At 38.4% G+C, this 21,797-nt stretch overlaps 1 protein-coding gene across 2 annotated transcripts in view; it reads right to left on the bottom strand.

Moving 5' to 3' along the window:
* LOC136875971 (nonsense-mediated mRNA decay factor SMG8) overlaps positions 1-21,797 on the bottom strand; it is a 161,780-nt gene that overhangs the window by 50,845 nt on the left and 89,138 nt on the right. For both annotated transcript variants that reach the window (XM_068228430.1, XM_068228431.1), the window contains 2 exons: positions 2,782-2,997; positions 1,068-1,189 (listed from right to left, as the gene is read on the bottom strand). In XM_068228430.1, coding sequence (XP_068084531.1) covers positions 1,068-1,189; positions 2,782-2,997 — 338 coding nt within the window. The remainder of the gene's footprint in view (positions 1-1,067; positions 1,190-2,781; positions 2,998-21,797) is intronic.

Below are 21,797 nucleotides of genomic sequence, written 5' to 3'. Positions count from 1 at the left end.
TATTGCTCAATTACCAAGTCATGATGAGTGCATCACTCGTTAATTCACATTCCTGGCGAGCAGTTGGTAGAAGATGCTACATGGTGTTCTTTTGTGAGTAAGACTATGGATTCCTCGCTGAGGAAATGCACATTGTGGGCAGTCTTTTATATGTGTAATTTGGAGGTAATATGTTGTGCACAGAACTAATTACGACTTGACGGAAACGCAGCTGAAGTGTTTATTACTTGCTCATTTTTTTAATAATACGACGTGCTATCGTTATTTATTAATCCCGTGGCAGACATTTTACATTGTGGATGTGTATGGCTTAGTAACAGAGTATAGTGAGGTGGCTGGGTTTGTTTTTTGTACAGTTATGACATGTGGTAAAAGTCCACGGTGATGATGCCATTGTGTTAATGTATTTAAGGTTAGGAAGGGACAGTCTTCATATCCATAGGATAATCAATTTGAAGCTTGGCCTTCAGAATTATGTACAGCTGTGGTGTATACTTTGTAGATGCTGTTTGTGTAGGTTTATACTGGTTTCACTGTTGTTGGTTTTTTGTTTTGTTTTAATATTGTTTTGGGAGTAAATTGTTGTAGTGAAACTAGTGGTAAATATTTTATCGGTGGAGTGAGGAAAAACCTGGCATGCTATCCAAATTTAATTTCAGGGGTAAACAGCAACAGGTAACTCTGGAGCTTCATCAGCCTGATGACCGTTGCCTTCGGAGAGGGAGATGCTCGTTGCTCTACAAAGTTAATTATTCCTGTAATTGTTTTTGCAGGTGGTGCCCAATCTTATTATTTGTACTTATCTAAGTCACCATTTATTCATTTAATAATTTCAATAGCTTGCAGATGTTACACCACAGAAAAAACAAGAAAACAAACAAGTATAGGTGTGGAACACATGAAATAATTTTTACATGAAGAATATAATAACATAATAAATCATCACACAAATGTAATTTTTTTCCTGTGTCCACAATGAAATACCTGGGAGTTGGTTTTATATCTAGTACTCTCACAACAAATAGAGAAGTCATACATGGTGCAGATGAGAAGAAGAAAATACTCACCAAGACTGAACCCTTGGGTGTTTCCCTGAGGTGTGCTTACAGCCAACTCCTTTCCTTCCAGACTGCGAACCATGCTGTCTTTACGACTGGTTCCAGCCCCATTTGAAAACAACTGGGCGGCCCTGGGTGCAGAGCAAAACTTTATTTTACAAAGGAAAAGATCTACTTTCATCTGGCATAATTTTAGATGACATAGAACGCTAGGTTACTACCAATAGATAAACTGCATTTACAGACGGATGTAAGTGATAGAAAGGAACAAACAAGCGACAAAGTAAGTCATGTACAGCATAGAATAATTGGAACATGAAAAGGAACACACAAGAGGATAAACACAATGACAGTTAGTACAGGAAGAGGGAGCAAAAGAAAGAGGAGACAAGGACAATCTCCACATCTAGAAATAAACACTCTCCTCATCAATCCCATTTCTTCTCAGTCCATGGCAAGCTCATTTCTGCTTCCTAGTTTCATCAGGAAGGCAACTTCAACACTTGTATGAAAGCCATCCTGATAGATCCTTAGTCTAGATGTGGGAAATATAAGATAGGAGTCAAATAAATACCAGGAAATAAAAAAGGTAAAGGCTTTAGAAATGGAATACATATGACCCTCAAAACACAAACCTATTCATTTTCATTAAATACAGGCAAAAATCTTTGGGTGGGGCATGATTATATTTTTTTTTTGCTAGTTGCTTTACGTCGCACCGACACAGATAGGTCTTATGGCGACGATGGGACAGGAAGGATTAGGAGTGGGAAGGAAGCGGCCGTGGCCTTAATTAAGGTACAGCCCCAGCATTTGCCTGGTGTGAAAATGGGAAACCACGGAAAACCATTTTCAGAGCTGCCGACAGTGGGGTTCGAACCTACTATCTCCCGAATTCTGGATACTGGTCGCACTTAAGCGACTGCAGCTATCGAGCTCGGTGGCATGATTATAATAATGGCTTAGCTGCTGGCCTTCCACCCAGAGAGCCAAAGTTCGATTCCCAGTCGAACTCAGGTTGAAATTTTCATCTGAAAAACCATGCAGTGTGAGGGTGGCATCTGGACTTAATGAAAAATTGGAGATAAAACTCTGAGATGGTGAAAGTGAACCAATAGTTCAAGAGTCTTTCTCTTTCTTGTGCACAATTTGAGGATCATCTTGAAACCCTATTTCTTTTTAAATAATAAAAGACAGTATTATTGCCCCAAACTGACATATGCAGTAGAGACGTGGATACTAACAAAAAGACAGGAGAAAAAATACAGGCCAGTGGGATGAAATCTTTAAGATGGTAGGAAAGACAAAGTACAGGGTAAGAAATAAGAATGGCAGTTAGAAAATTGGAGTGGAAAAGCTTTCTGACAGAATGGAGAGAAGTGAACTGAGATGGTTTGGACATGTTAAGAGGATGGAAGAAGGAAGAATACCAAAACAGATGATGGAGGGAAAGACTGAAGAAGAACAACAAAAAAGCATATCCAGACTAAGCTGGTTGGACTTAATCAAGAACAGTATGAGAAAGAACCTGGATTGGAACACAGCTGAAGAGTAGCAACCGTAGCAGGATAGGGGAAGATAGAAAAGTACCATTGACCTGACTGAAGCCGGTAAAGGGAGATAAGATGATGATCTAAAAGTGTGATTATAAAGTGTTCAAGCTGAAGATTTTGAAATACTGTATGTTAAATAACACAGAAATAAGCAAGCCAACAAGACTTACCTGTAGTCCTGTGTGCTAGGCTGAAAGACAGGGAAGTGAATACTTTCCAACTTATTACAACCACATTCTTCTGCTAGCAGTCTGTAGAACTCATAGTTGGCAGCCCGCACGCTAAATGGATCCTCGCGAGGACCCTGCTTACGTCCGCAGTTACATGCCGACACGTATCGCACACCGCTAGAGTGTTCAGTGATAGGCAGTTGGGTGCGATCAGGCCTGGAACAAACGCCGGTACATGGGATACAAAATAAATTTTCAACCTCATCCTCCATAATACATCAATGAGGGAATTGTTACAAGCAGTAAAGCAAATGCTAAACAGGTCCCACCTATTCAATACTATTTTTATTATATATAAAATATTACATATATTCAGTACTAGTTTCAGTCTCCAGAGACCATCTTCAGCTGAAAGTTGTTGTTGAGACAAGTCATGACATATGAATAATACACAACAAGTGTGTACTAGTGATGTGATATTCGATTCATTTTACTGAATCGGTTCATTTGAATCTGTTCACGTTACTGAATTGATACAGTGATCCGATTCAAAGTTTGCTGCTGCCATCTGGTCTTCATTCTATCAACCGCTTTCCTATGCATCATTTACCTTTCAGATTCAGGTTTCTCCTGGCAGCCACCTTTTTGCATCAAATTTTGATGTTACAAAGCCTTTCCCCCACAGTGACAACTCAATTAAATAAGTATATAGAATTAGATGAAAAAATATCTGTACGCACAAACATCAGTGATCTGCATTTAGAGCTGTCGCAGAGGTGGGAGATTACCCATCAATTGTTTGCCTACTCTTTTCTTAAATTATTTCAAAGAACAAGGAAATTTCATTGTATTCACGGTAAGTAATAGAGGTGGGAGTTACATATCATAACATAATATTATGTTCCACCGGAGACCCTAACAAAAGTAACTGCCTGAGCAAAACCAAGGGAAGGGTAGGAAGTTTCTGATTGGCTAACGGATATTAGGAAGCATAGCAGCTCACTTCAGGGCTACCGAGAGTTGGGCTAGATCCCACTATCTCCCGAATACAAGCTAACAGCTATGTGACGCGAACTGTGTAGCCAGCTCACTCTGGAAATCTGGTATAAATGTCTCCAAAATCTTCGTCTTCCACCCAAGGAAGATGGTTGGAAATATGCCATAAACAACTGTGTAAGTGGCTTGACAAGCGTTTTTTTTTTTCTCTATATCACTCCTTTTCCTTTGTACTGGTAAAATTATGTTTGCAGCAGGTTGCAGTCGATGGCAAAGTTTCAGCAAGGATAGATACACGTGATGGCACTTGCTATGGCTTTTCAGGACCTGATATTTGAGTACCATGTACATTCATGAGAAATACATGAACCAGTTGATTTTTAAAAAATTATATTATTTGGTGCCTTCTTACAATGCATTTCTAAGAAACAGTTTCCCTGTAATTGACTTTTTGTCCACATAAATTGTATCGGGTTTTTTGCTCATTGTCCACAACACAGCCTGAAACACAAGATTTAAAGTGGGAAGACCACACGTAACAGTTTCAAGGAACTACGCTTCTGTATGAATCACCACCAGTAAGCCTAATACAAAGTATTTTGAATAACTAAAGAATATCTGTAACCGGGCAGCAAGTAACAGGGTAGGAATATCAGTACTGCCTCTAAACTGGTACAAAATGATTGCAAAAACAAATGCTGGGACTGTTCCTGTGTTGAGGCCATGGTCGCTTTCATCCTAGTCCTGTCCTGTCCTATCCTATCCCATCGTCATCATAAGTCTGTGCCGGTGTGACATAAAAAAGCAAAAAAAGAAAAGAGTACAGGATTAAGCTCTGCTTACGCCTTGCCTGATAGGACTGTTTTTCATCTCATTCCCGCAGCATCTGAAGTGTATATGACAATCGTTCATCAACATATGTTATAACGTCGGGACCGAGTGTCCGGTTAACTACAGATACTTGGACATCTCGGAATACACAGAGCTACCTAGCAATTATGGAGCGAATTCCATGACCTAGACACAGAGATTATGAAGGAGCGGTTGTACACAGCAGTGCGGTTTACAGGTATAGCAAGAGAGGAACCAGATCTTGTATTGTGTTCATGATAGGACGAGAGGTAAGAAAAAGATGAAGACAGATAGTCAGGAGTATTAGTGGAAAGAACTTTGTGCAGAAGCGATAGCATGTGAAGTTCACGGCGCTGGTGCACTCGAAGCCACGACAGCTCCTTATAATAAGGTGATATATGAGCATCATATCGCAGATTAAAGATATATCTTATGCAGGTGTTCAGGCTCCGGTCCAGTTTCTTGTTACTGTCCCAGGTTATTCCAGTCAACACAGTGTCACAGTAGTCAAATATAGGTAGTATAAGAGATCGAATTATTTGTACTTTAAGTCGAACAGAGAATATATTAGCGAACCGTTTCAGGGGATATAAGCATTTATGTACTTTATTGCATGTGCTTATCACCTGTTGAGTCCAGTTTAGAGTCTCAGTCATGATAATTCCTAAGTTGGTCACTGAAGTAGAGTAGGGTATGATTTTATTGTTTAAAATTATTGGGGGGATGTTCTGTTGCTTGAGGGAATAAAGGTTTTTACTGGTACCGATAATAATAACTTGAGTCTTATTTGGATTCATTAATAAACTGTTTTTATTTGCATAGTCAGTAAGATGTTGAAGGTCAGAATTTATTTTAGTAATTGCAGTATCAATATCACTCGGTTTTGAATGATAGTAAACCTGTAAATCATCCACGTACACTTGCAATTTGCAGAATTTAAGAGCTTTTGATATATCATTAATTTGGATGATAAATAGCAGTGGTCCAAGAACCGACCCCTGAGGGACGCCGAGGGTCTTCCTTTGCCATCCTGAACTCAAATTTCCAACTGTTACACGTTGCCGGCGATTTTCAAGATAAGATAAAAAGAAACGAAGTGATACACTGTTAAAATTTAGCTCTCGAAGTTTCTGCAGTAGTAACTGAGGATTAACAGTGTCGAAGGCACTACTGAGATCTAATAATGTCAATACAGTCACGTCCCGTTGGTCCATTGCATGTCTGATATCATCTGTCACTCGTAGTAAAGCTGTCGCAGTGCTATGTCCTTTCCTGAAGCCGGATTGAAAGGGATTCAAGAGGGAATGCTTGGTAAGGTATTCAGTAACTTGTGTATGAACTAGACGTTCAAGCACCTTGGATAAGGGTGGTAGAATGGATACTGGACGATAATCTGAAGGAGAATCCAACTTGGAGCTCTTCGGGATGGGTCTAATTAGTGCATCTTTCCAAACATCTGGGAAAACTCTGTTTGTCAGGCAGTAGTTAAATATATGAGTTAGTATTGGCAGAACAGCTCCTAAGATATCCTTAATAAGTGATATAGGAATGTCATCATTACCTGTGGCATTAGATGTTATAGCGTATATCACACATTTAACTTCATTCGAGCTGACATTTCCAAAAGAGAATTGCTCATACACAGGCTGCTCTTGTAACAAGGGTAGTGAATTTTCTGGGAAGGAGGTAGAGGCTATTCTTGGCCGTGCGAAATGATCATTTAAAACATCTAGCGATATGCTTGGCACATGTTGCTCTACGGCTTTACCTACAACTAACATGCGTAATTTATTCCATTTTTGTCTCGGGCTGTTATTGTTCATCAGTTCCTGAAAGTATTTATATTTAGCATTCCTAATTAACTGCTTGGTTCTGTTTCTCAGAATCTTGTATCGCTGGAAATCATCTGTGTCATGCGTCTGTCTGTATTGTCTGTACAGTTTGTCACGACTGGCCATAGCAGATCTTATCTCGGCCATTAGCCAAGCGGAAGAATGGCGGGTGATTCTTACCTGTTTCTTTGGTGCGTGCTTGTCAAATATTTCCAGTACCAGTGAATTGAATTTGTTTACTTTAGAGTTAATATTCTGAAAATTACGTATACTATCCCAAGGCAAGTTATATGCATCATAGCGTAGTTTATTCCGGTCCATATGTCGTAAGTTCCGTATTGTAATGTAGCGTGGTTTGTACTTAGGTATTCGAGTAGAATAACACACGTACAGTAGGTCATGTGAAGAGATGCCAGGAGCAGGGATCTGTCCGTGCTTAATTACTTTTTGAGGTTGATTTTTCACAAGAAGATCAATTAAGGTATGACTTGTGCGGTCAGAGTAATGAACATGGTTAGTAGCGTTGAGAGGTAAAATTGTCATGTTTGTAGTGATAAATAAATTCAGTAGATTGTTCGCGTCACTAGTCTGCTTCACAAGGTCAGTGTTAAAGTCACCCATGATTATAATGTCATCGTATGCCGAGATAAGATTTGCTAATGCCTCTTCAAAATCATCAGTCCGTCTTATTTTAGGCGGCTTGTATACAATCCCTATCAATATCTTTTTATGGAAGTCTAATTCTACAAACATAAATTCCGGTCGCAGTGTAAGTCGTGGGTCAGAAGTGGAAATTATCTTACATTTCAGGTCATTTCTGTAATAAAGTAGAAGTCCACCGCCTATTTTGTCAATGCGGTCCTGGCGTAATATTGAGTATCTGTTAAGGTTAGCTGTCGATGACGGCATGTCTGTACACATCCAGCTTTCACTGATTCCAATAATATGTACATTGTTCACTTCAAAAATAGCCTGAACCTCTTCTATATGAGCTAATAATGACTGGCCATTTAGGTGACAACAATGTAACGATCGCGGGTGGCTACTGAGCTGCTCTTGCAACACAAGTCCTGTTGAAGGTGGAAGGGACGAAAGAGAAGGGGAGAGTGAGGGCTGTGGAGAGGAATGCAGGTCAATAGTATTACCGTTATACTGGTCAACAATCATATGAAAGTAAGCAGTATGAAAAACAAAAGTAAGATGTAAAATAAGCTTACCCCAGCAACCTGGTGAGTAGATTCACTGACTTTCACTAGCACACACATACACACACACAAATATAATTATCGGTACTACACACATAATTTCTTTCTCTTAATTTCACGAGTTCATCCTACTCCCTGCAATGTTTTTTAACTGTGCCATCGTGGATATTTGAGATTTGGTTCCATCTTCTCTTAATACACAAATGCGTCCATCTTGAGTCCAGCATTTCTGCAGTCCCCATAAATCCCTTGCCTGATTAAGTATATGTTTTCTTGTGAGGGACTCAGTTAGCATGAGCCCACTGCCCTTCAAAGCTCGCTTCGCACGCCACACTCGATCACGATCATGGTATCGTAGGAACTTTATAATGATAGGCCGATTTCCCTGTGAGACCAATTCAGCAGACGTTCTACTTCGGCGGCCTAGCCTGTGGCAGCGATCCACATCAAGAATTGAAAGTTCAACCGAAAGATTATTTTTCAGTGTGTCCAGCATTTTAATGTAGACGTCCTCAGACGGCTGTTCCAGGACACCATGCAATAAAAGGCAGTTCCGGCGACTGTACTGTTCGGCCTCGTCCAACGCGTCGTCTTGTTTCTGGAGCCGATCTTCAAGAGCCTTCAACTCCCCTTTAAGCATGGAGATGTCTTCGCCGGCCTGTTTCTTGAATTCCTGGAACTCGGCACCAAGCGCTTGGAGCACGTTCGGTGGGTTAGCGGCACTGACTGCTGAGTCTAGGCGAGCTTGAAAGTCTTTCATGCTATCTTCGAAAGTCGATATCTTCTTAGCTACTTCCTTTACCGACATGATGATTATTTTTTAAAGAAGAAGGCACTTCAATATATCACTTTTTTAACACGGATTAGCACTTTCAGCTGAATAACTTGCAATTTAAACAGGGTATAGCAAGAGCAACTTTACTCTACCGTCTCGTTCGGCGCCATTTTATCAAAGTTTAAAGTTTAAAGTGGCTTGCCGGGAGCATTTGCTGGGTGGATCCTGCTGACTTGCTGGATAATTGTTGAGTGAATGAAGGAATGAATGGGATGAATGAATGGATTACTGCAGTTACATAATTTAAGTGTACGTTATTCTGTGTATTTTAAAATTAAGGATTCTTTCATTATTATTATTATTATTATTATTATTATTATTACTGCTATTGCTATTAGTATTATTTGTTTTATTTGTATTCGAAATTATAAGTTATGTATATGTATACTCATCTAGTGGTTAAGTGTAAGAGAGGGCCTTGAGCCCTAACTTCGCCACCAATAAAGGCATTATCTAATCTATCTATTTATAAATAAAGGTTTTCTTGAAATGTATATGGGTCATTGCGAACATTTTCCAAGAATACTGTAATCAAGAATGTGAGTGACGAGTTGGCAAAAGCGACAGTGGGAGAGAAGAAAGTGAGATGAAAATATAGTATGCTATTTATAAGTACTTAGTAAGGTGCGTTTAGGGGCTGCAAGAGATAGCAGGTATAGTGAATGTTCCTCCCAAAAGTTGACCTACAACTTGTATTACCGGTATGTTACTTTTATATCGTAATACTCAAACCTAACACTACAGTGTAACGGATAAACATGAACATGATACTGGAAAGTAACCATTTGTCCCATCCCTAGTATGTACACAATACAAAACAAATAAGATAAAAATGAAATGCAGGAAAAAATAGGCACTTGTGTAGTACTATACATGCACGTTATATTACGGTACAAAACTTATGTAGTGAATAAGAAGAAGAAGAAGGAGGAGGAGGACACAACTCAAATTTTTTACACTAACTTATGGTTTTCCCACAGTTCTCTGAAAGTCACAAGTCTATTATATATACAGAATCAGATGAAAAAATACCTGTGTTTGCAATAAGTAGCCTACATATTAAATATAAATCAAATAAGTCGCTTTACCTTGCACGGACACAGACAGGCCTTATGGTGACGATGGGCTTGGAGTGGAAAGGAAGTGGCCGTGGCCTTAATTAAGATGAAACACCAGCATTTGCCTGATGTGAAAATAGGAAACTACGGAAAACCATCTTAACAGCTGCCGATGGTAGGATTCGAACCCACCATCCCCCGAATACAAGCTCATAGCTACGCAACCCTAACCGCATGGCCAACTCGCTCGGTCATCTTTGAAAATATGTCTCTATCAGTAGACGATTTTTTAAATTGTCATATTTTGTATAGGCTACCCAAGATGCAGAGTAGCCCTGTGGTTTTCTGATTTAACTTCTTTTTATTTAAGTTATTGCATCAGTCAGCTCACTTACCCACAGTCCACATTCACCGGTGATCTCGTTATTCAATTATTGAAGTCTTGTGCAATGATGTGACATGTGAACTGAGAAAATACTGAGTGGCTCTTCCCAATATAAAACAGACAATTTCGAGTGGTCACAAGCATGACTTATAGTCATAAGGAAGGCTAGAGAGTTGAGTCAAATTAATTGTCGAATGTCAACTAAGTTATAATACTGATTCATTAACCTAATAAATAAAAGAACCTAATAGCCTACCTATTTACTAGCTAGTTACTTTGGAATTATGTTTTGACTACCTTTTTAACATTGCAAATAAATCCATATATTGTTTAAACCTCCCTGTAAGAAGAGAACAGTGATTGCAAATGAGCTGAGAGCGAGAGCCCGTCTTAGCATACGATTCTTTCAGTGTGCTATGGCTCTGTATGTCTCGCCCGCAGTGGAAGTTCGGTTCCCCGCCAATGTCCACTGTGCCGATATGAACCGTGGGTATGTTGTGTCTCACTGAGCTGTGATTGCGTACGATTCTTTCAGTGTGCCATGGCTCTGTATGTTTCGCCTGCAGTGGAAGTTCGGCTCCCCGCCAATGTCCAGTGTGCCGATAATGAACTGTGTGTGTGTTTTGTCTCACTGATCCAAGAGTGTGCCACTCAGCACCGTATGCTGCGAGTCAACTGAATCGTGTGCCATGAGCTCGCCGTTCCTGCGAATCGATTCACTCGGACACTTGAATGAATCAATGCACTGTTGCGAATCATACACTCAGTAGCCAACACTAGTGTGTATCATCATCATCATCATCATCTATTTTACGCTCCAGCAAGCTGGGTGCGGGTGTTTATGAGCCTCTTCCAGTTCGTCCTGTGCATCCACAGGTGATCTTCTACCTTTTGCTGCCAATTTACATCACATTTGGCAAGGTCTTTGAAAATTTGCTTTTCCCAACTGTCATGAGGCCTCCCTCTGGGTCTCCTACCAACAACATTCCTTTCATAGTATGCTCTTGGGGTCCTAATTGAAGCCATCCTTCCCATATGTCCATACCACCGTAATCTGCTTAATTCTAAGGTTTCCAACAGGCTCTGTCCAATCAAAGTTGTTGCCAAATACTTTCATTCCTTATTTTGTCTCTCCTTATCTTTTGGAGAAATGACCGAAGGAACTTCATTTCAGTGGCCTGTAGGTGACTTTGTGCAGATCTAGTCAACGTTGCTGCTTCCAGTCCGTATGTTAGAACTGGTACAAGATCTGTTTTGTACAGCATGAGCTTGCAAGCTTGGGGAAAAGAGTCATCCAAAAGTAACTGACGAAGAGAGTGGTAGAATTTTGATGCAGCTTGTATTCTATTGCCTATTTCTTGGTTTATGGTATTGTCAGAAGAAATGAAGCTCTGTAAGTATTTGAAGTTATTGATAATGTCTATTTCTTCATTTTGCACTCGCAGGTGGATTGCTTCAGGATTTCGACTCATCACTAAACCGACGATTTTAGTTCGGCTGATGATCATTCCCATTCTTTCAAATTCTTCTTGCCAAAGATCTAGTTTAGCTTGAACTTCTGCTTCTGTCTCACCCCATAGCATACGTCATCAGCAAACACAAATGCTTTTGTTGTCTGATCTTTCATTTTCACTGCTTTTATAACCTCCTACATATAGCAAATGAAGAGAAGTGGTGATAGACAACTTCCTTGTTGGACTCTGCTCTTGGTTTCTGTTGTATTGTATACAAGGAATCGGTATACAGAAAACACAACATAAATTTATTGCTTCAATAAGTTTTTACACAATATGTACATAAATATAACTGAAATTTTCTTGAAGCTGGATGAACTTGTACGCATTTAATGATGATTTTAACAGTAGACTGAGGGTCTGTCGAAATATACACTTTATACACATGAGAGTTCTATACACACACGAATCTATCTTGAGGAGATAGTCTGTCAAATAAGAGAGAGTTCAAGATAGTCGAAAACTATCTGCCTTGTAGAATTACTAGTGTAGCTTGTAATGAAAGTTCGTACTAACAGAATGCTAGTAATTGCCGTGGGCTTGTCAGGAGCTGACATAAATATTCACAATTAGTAGAATACTAATGTTGATGTCGGAGCATAAGTGAGGACTGTAGGATGAGTAGAATACTGACATCAGGGCTCGACGTGGCTACAGGAAGCGGGAGGTGAGGCAGTGTCTAGAGGTGAAACCTCATCACCAGAATTTAGTCCACCTGTTCGATACACGTGTTTAAGAGGGATAGCCTCCGTGTTCGACTTGCAGTGTAATCTGGCGTTGGACACAGGGGAGTCCTGGGAAGAAGCGGAATGCTGCTCCTTTTATAGCGCTGGCTGACGTCACAAGCAAGCGCACTGCAGTCATCTCGTAGAATCTGGAAAGATCCAGACTGCGGCGTGTTGAGGAGCTATCAGGCGTAGAGCCAAGATCGCGAAGGACACACAACAGTTTCAGAACAGTTTGACCTGCCTCCTTGAATTTGCACACAGCTCTTTGTCTCTCGATATAGCTGTTTTACTCGAGCTATAATCTCATCTGGCACTTCGTTACGTCTCAGACATTCCCCTATGTGCTTACACGGTACATGATGAAATACCTTCTCAGTATCCAAGAATACAACTATAACCGTTCTATTCTTGCCCCAGTATTTTTCAAAGGACATTCTTGCCGAAAAAAAGGAGGTCTAACATTGATCTGTTCGCTCTAAATCCATGTTGTTCTTCCTCAAGTTTAGGTTCAACAAATTTTCTGATTTTTCTCTCCAGGATGGTCTCATAAGTTTTAACCCATGAGATAGAAGAGTTACGTTTCTATAGTTGTTACAGTTCTTTCGGTCACCTTGCTTAAATAGTGGAATAATCACTCCTTGCCTCCAGTCATTGGGGATTTTATTTTCTCCCTAATTCTAATTTAGAACTCTGTACAACCACTGCATTCATTTTCTCCCCAGTTTTTTTTTTTTTTTTTAAAGATCTTTGTACAACCATTGCATTCAAGGTTCTCCAATTGCTTTGATGAAGTCCACACTCAACTCATCCAATCCTAGTGTGTACAAGGATAATAAAGAGTCAGAATTTAAGTAAAGGTTAGATGAAACATTTTTATATAAAAAGACATTTCGAAAACATGTTGTGCAGGTTCATATAACAATTATTATTAAATCCTGGTGCATGACCAGGTTATTAACACTTTAGCGTCGATGTATACATTTGCTTTTTTCGTGGTAAACTGCTGAAGTGCGATATACATTTTTCAGGTTGTTGTCGGCTACGGATGTTCGTAATTTCATTCGTAGATGATAATCAAAAACAAAATTCATGTTCAAAGTTACTATTTTTGTGTCCCCCCATTGGGGTGACATATGGTTATCAGGTTGACTATGCAACAGAGAAAGCGCACGTCACCCCTACAGGAGTGACAGCCTTTTTACCTTTGTTGTTGTGGAACACTGTGCTCTGTGTTGTGAGCTGTTGATTTACGCGCGTTTCAACGAATTCCTTGTAATTTACAGTTTTGTGACGAGAATTTAATTCATGTTATGTGTTTCTGTGTTGAGTAAGCCATGATTACCGATAGATAGATAGGTAGAAGAACAACTTGAAAAGGGTTCGAATGTTGAATCAAGAGATGTTGACATTTAGGATTTGCAATGTGATGGCACCTTTTCCGAGTCGGAATTCGACAGTAGTTTGTGTAGTGAGGACACTAGCAAAGATTCCGGTGCTACACCGGGCAATGGTTCAACCAAATAACCAGCCAGTGACAATTACTGGGGAACATTCTCAGGTTTACAGAAACATTGTATTTATTTACATGTAGCCCCAGTTTACAATTTCATCTGAGTGCTAAATTTCAACCATTATGTAAGAATAAAGCAATAATAAACTCCAATCCACATTATTTTCCTTGCCATTAATAATTGAATTCTGATGGTTGCGTATACTGTCTGTTGCGCAATGCACAGCATGCTGAGAAAGGAATGGGCACTACGCTGCACTCTATGAACACCTTGCGTGAACAAGCAATGCAATACAACAGCGAATGGTAGCGCTAGTTTCATGCAACAGCCTGAAGTTGAGAGGCCTGGACACACTACCGTGTCACCCCGTGAGGGGTGACATACTATATTTTGTATGAGGGTCCGTCACCCCACATGGGGTGACATTGTCTTCAAAGTGTTAAAATGGAGCAAATTGTTCATCACAGTTCTGTCAAAAGTTGTGTTTCTTGAAGGCTTCACTTACTGTAAAAAATTAAAATAGTGGCACCTGGATGGTTCATCTTAAGGTCTAAAAGAATATGGTTGTATTTGATCAAATATAAATCAGAACCAGAGGCTGCCTGGCCGAGGCGGTTAAGGCGTGCCCAGTTCGCCCGGAAGGACGTGGGTTCAAATCCCCGTCAGTAAGTCGAAAAATTTAAGAAACGAGATTTCCACTTCCGGAGGTGCATATGGCCCTGAGGTTCACTCAGCCTACACCAAAAATGAGTACCAGGTTAATTCCTGGGGGCAAAGGCGGCTGCACGTAGAGCTAACCTCTCTACCCCACCAAGTGCTCAGGTTACGGATAGTGGATACCTTCCACTCCTCCAAGGGCCTTCATGGCCTGTACGGAGATGACTTTGCTTTGCTTTATAAATCAGAACCATGAAGCATTCAAATAGGGACATCCTTGTGTAGAAATACAGTGTCAAGTGATATATTTTTATTTTCCAAAATGGATCACTGTTAAGGATCTGTCCCTAATTTGAAGCTTAATGTATGCAAACCGTGAGCTATTTTCATCCTTTAATCAAAGCCTTAAAGAAACACAACTTTTGACAGAACTGTGATGAACATTTTGCTCCATTTTAATAACCTAGCCATGCACCAGGATTTAACAATTGTTATATGAACCCGTACCACATGTTCTGGAGTGTCTTCTTATATAAATTTTTTTACATAACCTTTACTTATTTTTTGCTATTTGCTTTACGTCACACGGATACAGATAGGTCTTATGGCGATGATGGGACAGGAAAGGCCTAGGACTGGGAAGGAAGCGGCCATGGCCTTAATTAAGGTACAGCCCCAGCATTTGCCTGGTGTGAAAATGGGAAACCACGGAAAACCATCTTCAGGGATGCCGACAGTGGGGTTTGAACCCACTATCTCCCGGATGCAAGCTCACAGCTGCGCGCCCCTAACCGCATGGCCAACTCGCCCAGTTAACCTTTACTTACATTCTGACAATACACTCTAATATTGTTAATTTTAACCTTGTACACACTTGTTTAGTATTATTCATATGTCATGACTTGTCTTAACGACTTTTAGCTGATGATGGTCTCTGGAACCGAAACTAGTACCGAATATATGTATTTTTATCTACAGTATATATATAAAAATGAATGTTTGTTTGTCTTGAATGGACTCAAAAACTACTGGACCAGTTTTGCTGAAAATTTCACAATTTGTTCTTATTAATCCTGGGAGGGTTTAGAAAGTGGTTTGAATGAAATACAATGGGTAGTATTTTTAATGATGTGTAATTTTAAGTAATTAATTTAATTGCAAAGCCGCAAGAAGATTGGATCAACTTGATGGACAGATTGTCGCTAGGCGACAGTAGCTTACGCTATATCATGACAGTTATTTAACATTAAGAATTTCATTCTTTAGGTTCCGTATAGAAGTTAATATCCACCTTTTCAATACAATGTATTACGTGAGGGTTTTACATTTAAAACATCACGTTTATTTACATCTGGTACCGGTTTCGACAATGTTTGATGTCATCATCAGCCAAGGACAATTGTACAAAGATATATTACATTAATCATGACTCCTACAGTAATATAACATGTAATGAATATAAACATGAATATAATTTTTTTTTAAATATATACATATATAAGCTGACAGTCAATGGGATAAAAGAATGTTTTATAAGGTGTACACCTTAGTATTTTAGTTAAAAAAGGAGAAAGTATTGAAAGTGAAGTATAATAATCAGCTTTTAGTGACATATTTGTCTGTTGAACAGTAGGGTTGTGTTTTTGGAGGCTTTATAGCCATGTTTAACATTATAAAAGTAGACACATGCTTGGTTATGAGTGTTTCTAAATAAAAATATGTACAGTAAAATCTAGAAAGTATTCGAATATGGCTTGAGCTTGAGCTTAAAAGATTGAATGTCACTGCACATTGATGTTGGCATATAAAATGTCCGTTGGTGGATTCTATGTATAAGTTGTTTGTACTCTAATTTATATCATATTAGATAGAGCATTTTAGATTAAGAGCAGTTCTGTTGTAATGGTATTGAAGAGATTCTTGTGCTATGAGTTGCAAGTACATAGGTTGTTCGAGAAGGATCTTGAAACAAGGCGGAACCTATAAGAAAATATAATCCGCGATTTCAGAATTACGTAAGCTAGGAATGTATATTATTAATAAAAGAATAGCAGACTCACCTCGGACGCCAAGCTAGTATCAGATGTGTCAGAGAGGAACCAATGGACTAACTGAAGGTAGAGGCGGGTCTGCACGAGTGCAGTGAGGGGCGGAGTTTCTAAGTAGGAGGAAGGGGAAGGGCGCTAGAGGCGGGACTATAGTCAGGTGGGCGCGGGGAGCGGTAGGGGTAATACTTGAGCATGTTATGTATTGTTTTGATGACTGATTGATTTTTGGGTATTTTTAGATTATTTAAAATTTTAATGAACGTGTCAAACAAGATCGTAGGTTTCTCAGAGAGGTCATTGAGATTATAATTAGGGTTATAATACTGATCAAGTGATATATAGAATTGTTCTGTTAAATCGAGTGCAGGGCCTTTATTTATTATTTCGATGATGTCTATGTCTTGGTCTAAGCCTTGAAATTTGTGTTTGTAGTCGTTTATATGTTGTCCTACTGCAGAGAATCTTCGGTATTTGATAGAGTTTACATGTTCTGTATATCTAATTTTGAATGATCTACCGGTCTGTCCGAGATAAGTACTGAGGCAGTCGTTACAATGAAATTTATATATACCTGACTTTTCAAAAGGGTTGGAAGTGCTGATTGATTTAGAATTGTGTAGAATGTCTAAGTTTCTATTACTGGTTCTGAAGGAGATGTTGATATACGTTCATTAAAATTTTAAATCTAAAAATACCCAAAAATCAATCAGTCATCAAAACAATACATAACATGCTCAAGTATTACCCCTACCGCTCTCCGCGCCCACCTGACTATAGTCCCGCCTCTAGCGCCCTTCCCCTTCCTCCTACTTAGAAACTCCACCCCTCACTGTACTCGTGCAGACCCGCCTCTACCTTCAGTTAGTCCGTTGGTTCCTCTCTGACACATCTGATACTAGTTTGGCGTCCGAGGTGAGTCTGCTATTCTTTTATTAATAATATACATTCCTAGCTTACGTAAATCTAAAATCGCGGATTATATTTTCTTATAGGTTCCGCCTTGGTTCAAGATCCTTCTCGAACAACCTATGTACTTGCAACTCATAGCACAAGAATCTCTTCAATACCATTACAACAGAACTGCTCTTAATCTAAAATGCTCTATCTAATATGATATAAATTAGAGTACAAACAACTTATACATAGAATCCACCAACGGACATTTTATATGCCAACATCAATGTACAGTGACATTCAATCTTTTAAGCTCAAGCTCAAGCCATATTCGAATACTTTCTAGATTTTACTGTACATATTTTTATTTAGAAACACTCATAACCAAGCATGTGTCTACTTTTATAATGTTAAACCTGGCTATAAAGCCTCCAAAAACACAACCCTACTGTTCAACAGACAAATATGTCACTAAAAGCTGATTATTATACTTCACTTTCAATACTTTCTCCTTTTTTAACTAAAATACTAAGGTGTACACCTTATAAAACATTCTTCTATCCCATTGACTGTCAGCTTATATATGTATATATTTTAAAAAAAATTATATTCATGTTTATATTCATTACATGTTATATTACTGTAGGAGTCATGATTAAAGTAATACATCTTTGTACAATTGTCCTTCGCTGATGATGACATCAAACATTGTCGAAACCGGTACCAGATGTAAATAAACGTGATGTTTTAAATGTAAAACCCTCACGTAATACATTGTATTGAAAAGGTGGATATTAACTTTTCCCAATTCTCTATTGTGAATCTGGATTCAATACGGAACCTAAAGAATGAAATTCTTAACGTTAAATAGTGTAGCCAACCAGGCAAAAAGAAAAGCTCATTATTATATGAACTTAAGAATCAAAATAGGAAAATTAATCAAAGATATAGATTTTATTAAGAAGTGCATTTTCCACGATCTGACTCCTAACTTTTTAAAGAACAACAACAATAAGAAACACGTTTTACCTCATCAATATAAAGTCCACCAGAAAACTAACAAATTATGGCTCAAAAATGAATTAAAATTTCTACGTAAGAAAAAAATCACCCTTAAACAACCGGTTATATGAAACCCACCTCGTAGTTGCCATGCTGTTATCAGACTCCCAATGGAATATCTTCCAAGAGAAAGTCTACAGTAAACTATCCATTTTGCTAGCCCAAAAACAGTCCAGCTTAAACAAGTTCCAAACCCTTCTTAGCAAATCCTCCACAACCAACAAATTTCCCAAGAACCCGACCAGCCCGAATACTGCTAGCCATTCCCCAACCGAATTCTATCCCCCATTCATCAACCTTTCTAATGCAACATTCGATGACGAAGAGATCGCTATCCTGTCTAAAGGCCCAAAACACAATTGGCCTAAATATAATCCATCAAATGCTGCTAAAAAACTAATAATAGAAACAGAGATAGCAATCAAAAAGATGCCTCACGATATACAGGACGAGCTCAGACACGAAGCTAATAAACAAATTAAAAAAACCTTTATATCACCTACTCCGAACATAACCAAAACACAACTTGAAGACATAAAAAAGATCATTCAACTCAAAAATAAAATAAAAAATACTCATACCATCGTTACGAAGGCACATAAAGGTAATACTACTGTAATAATGGGCCAAACAGAATATGTATCCAAAACAAAAACATTTTTCACAGATAATACTTTTACAATAATCAATAAAGATCCAACTCAAGCTATCCAACGGCAGCTAAAACAGACTCTGAAAAATACATCCTTTCTCTTAACGGACAGCGAAAAAAGCAAACTTATAAACATGAACCCAGGATTACCTACCGTAAAAGCGCAGCCGAAAATACATAAAACTGACGTCCCCATACGCCCTATAGTAAACTATAGACCTAGTCCCCTGTATAAAATAGCACAATTCATTCAGCAATTCCTTAAAAAACACTACACTTTCCAGTCAAAAAAATCTATAAAGAACACAGTACAACTTATCAAACAGCTAGACGACTTTGCACTTCAACCATATCACTCTTTACACTCATTTGATATCACCAACATGTATACAAGCATTAAACCAGAAAAACTTTTGCATATTATTCCCAAAAACCTACGCACCCACAGTCATCTTAGTCAACTCAAAATTTCTGACTTCATGTCTATTTTGAAGCTCTTAATAAGTAATAACTTCTTCACATTTGACAAAACAATATACAAGCAGAACGGACTAGCCATGGGCTCACCTGCATCTGGCATCCTAGCAGAAATATACCTAGACTTCTTAGAATACACAAAAATAGACAGTAACATAACATTTAACAACATACACCTCAGATCTAGGTATGTCGATGACGTATTTATCATAATGAACCAACGTTCCATAGACGCAGTTACTACTTTAACACATTTAAACACTATCGATGCAGACATTAAATTTACATTAGAGTCCGAAGTTAACAAGACCATTAATTTCCTAGATCTCACTATCACTAGGCTCCCCTCTTCCTTCAAATATAAAATTTACAGAAAACCTACGCATACTGCTACTACAATAAAACAGGACTCCATTCATCCCCTTAATCATGAACGGGCAACTTACAATAGTCTAGTATATCAAGCCTTCAACATACCTATGTCCAAATCAGACCTCAATAAAGAATTAAATACCATACGCAAGATAGCATTCTATGACGGCTACAAAAAGAGTTTTATAGAAAGTATAATTAGCAAGTTCAAACATCGCTCAAAATCCAACCTACTTAAAGAAACTACTAAATCAAAAACTTTTGCAGCCTTCACCTTTAACAACAACATCCATCCAATTACAAACATATTTAAGAAACAGAATATCAACATCTCCTTCAGAACCAATAATAGAAACTTAGACATTCTACACAATTCTAAATCAATCAACACTTCCAACCCTTTTGAAAAGTCAGGTGTATATAAATTTCATTGTAACAACTGCCTCAGTAATTATCTCGGACAGACCGGTAGATCATTCAAAATTAGATATACAGAACATGTAAACTCTATCAAATACCGAAGATTCTCTGCAGTAGGACAACATATAAACGACTACAAACACAAATTTCAAGGCTTAGACCAAGACATAGACATCATCGAAATAATAAATAAAGGCCCTGCACTCGATTTAACAGAACAATTCTATATATCACTTGATCAGTATTATAACCCTAATTATAATCTCAATGACCTCTCTGAGAAACCTACGATCTTGTTTGACACGTTCATTAAAATTTTAAATAATCTAAAAATACCCAAAAATCAATCAGTCATCAAAACAATACATAACATGCTCAAGTATTACCCCTGCCGCTCCCCGCGCCCACCTGACTATAGTCCCGCCTCTAGCGCCCTTCCCCTTCCTCCTACTTAGAAACTCCGCCCCTCACTGCACTCGTGCAGACCCGCCTCTACCTTCAGTTAGTCCGTTGGTTCCTCTCTGACACATCTGATACTAGCTTGGCGTCCGAGGTGAGTCTGCTATTCTTTTATTAATAATATACATTCCTAGCTTACGTAATTCTAAAATCGCGGATTATATTTTCTTATAGGTTCCGCCTTGTTTCAAGATCCTTCTCGAACAACCTATGTACTTGCAACTCATAGCACAAGAATCTCTTCAATACCATTACAACAGAACTGCTCTTAATCTAAAATGCTCTATCTAATATGATATAAATTAGAGTACAAACAACTTATACATAGAATCCACCAACGGACATTTTATATGCCAACATCAATGTGCAGTGACATTCAATCTTTTAAGCTCAAGCTCAAGCCATATTCGAATACTTTCTAGATTTTACTGTACATATTTTTATTTAGAAACACTCATAACTAAGCATGTGTCTTCTTTTATAATGTTAAACATTGCTATAAAGCCTCCAAAAACACAACCCTACTGTTCAACAGACAAATATGTCACTAAAAGCTGATTATTATACTTCACTTTCAATACTTCCTCCTTTTTTTTAACTAAAATACTAAGGTGTACACCTTATAAAACAATCTTTTATCCCATTGACTGTCAGCTTATATATGTATATATTTTAAAAAAAATTATATTCATGTTTATATTCATTACATGTTATATTACTGTAGGAGTCATGATTAATGTAATATATCTTTGTACAATTGTCCTTGGCTGATGATGACATCAAACATTGTCGAAACCGGTACCAGATGTAAATAAACATGATGTTTTAAATGTAAAACCCTCACGTAATACATTGTATTGAAAAGGTGGATATTAACTTTTCCCAATTCGCTATTGTGATATCATGATAGTCCGGTAAGAAATGCTGTATAAAGGAGGATAGGAAACGCTGCCAGGTTTTATAAAGTACAATACTGTACCTTTCTTACTAAGAGCTTCATGACCATGCCTGTTATATGGAAATAGCAATTCCTATATGCAATGATCGAGATGTACTTTT

This window comes from Anabrus simplex, chromosome 6 (assembly GCF_040414725.1).
Source record: "Anabrus simplex isolate iqAnaSimp1 chromosome 6, ASM4041472v1, whole genome shotgun sequence".
Lineage (NCBI taxonomy): Eukaryota > Metazoa > Arthropoda > Insecta > Orthoptera > Tettigoniidae > Anabrus > Anabrus simplex.
This window is presented reverse-complemented; position numbering and strand designations above follow the sequence as displayed.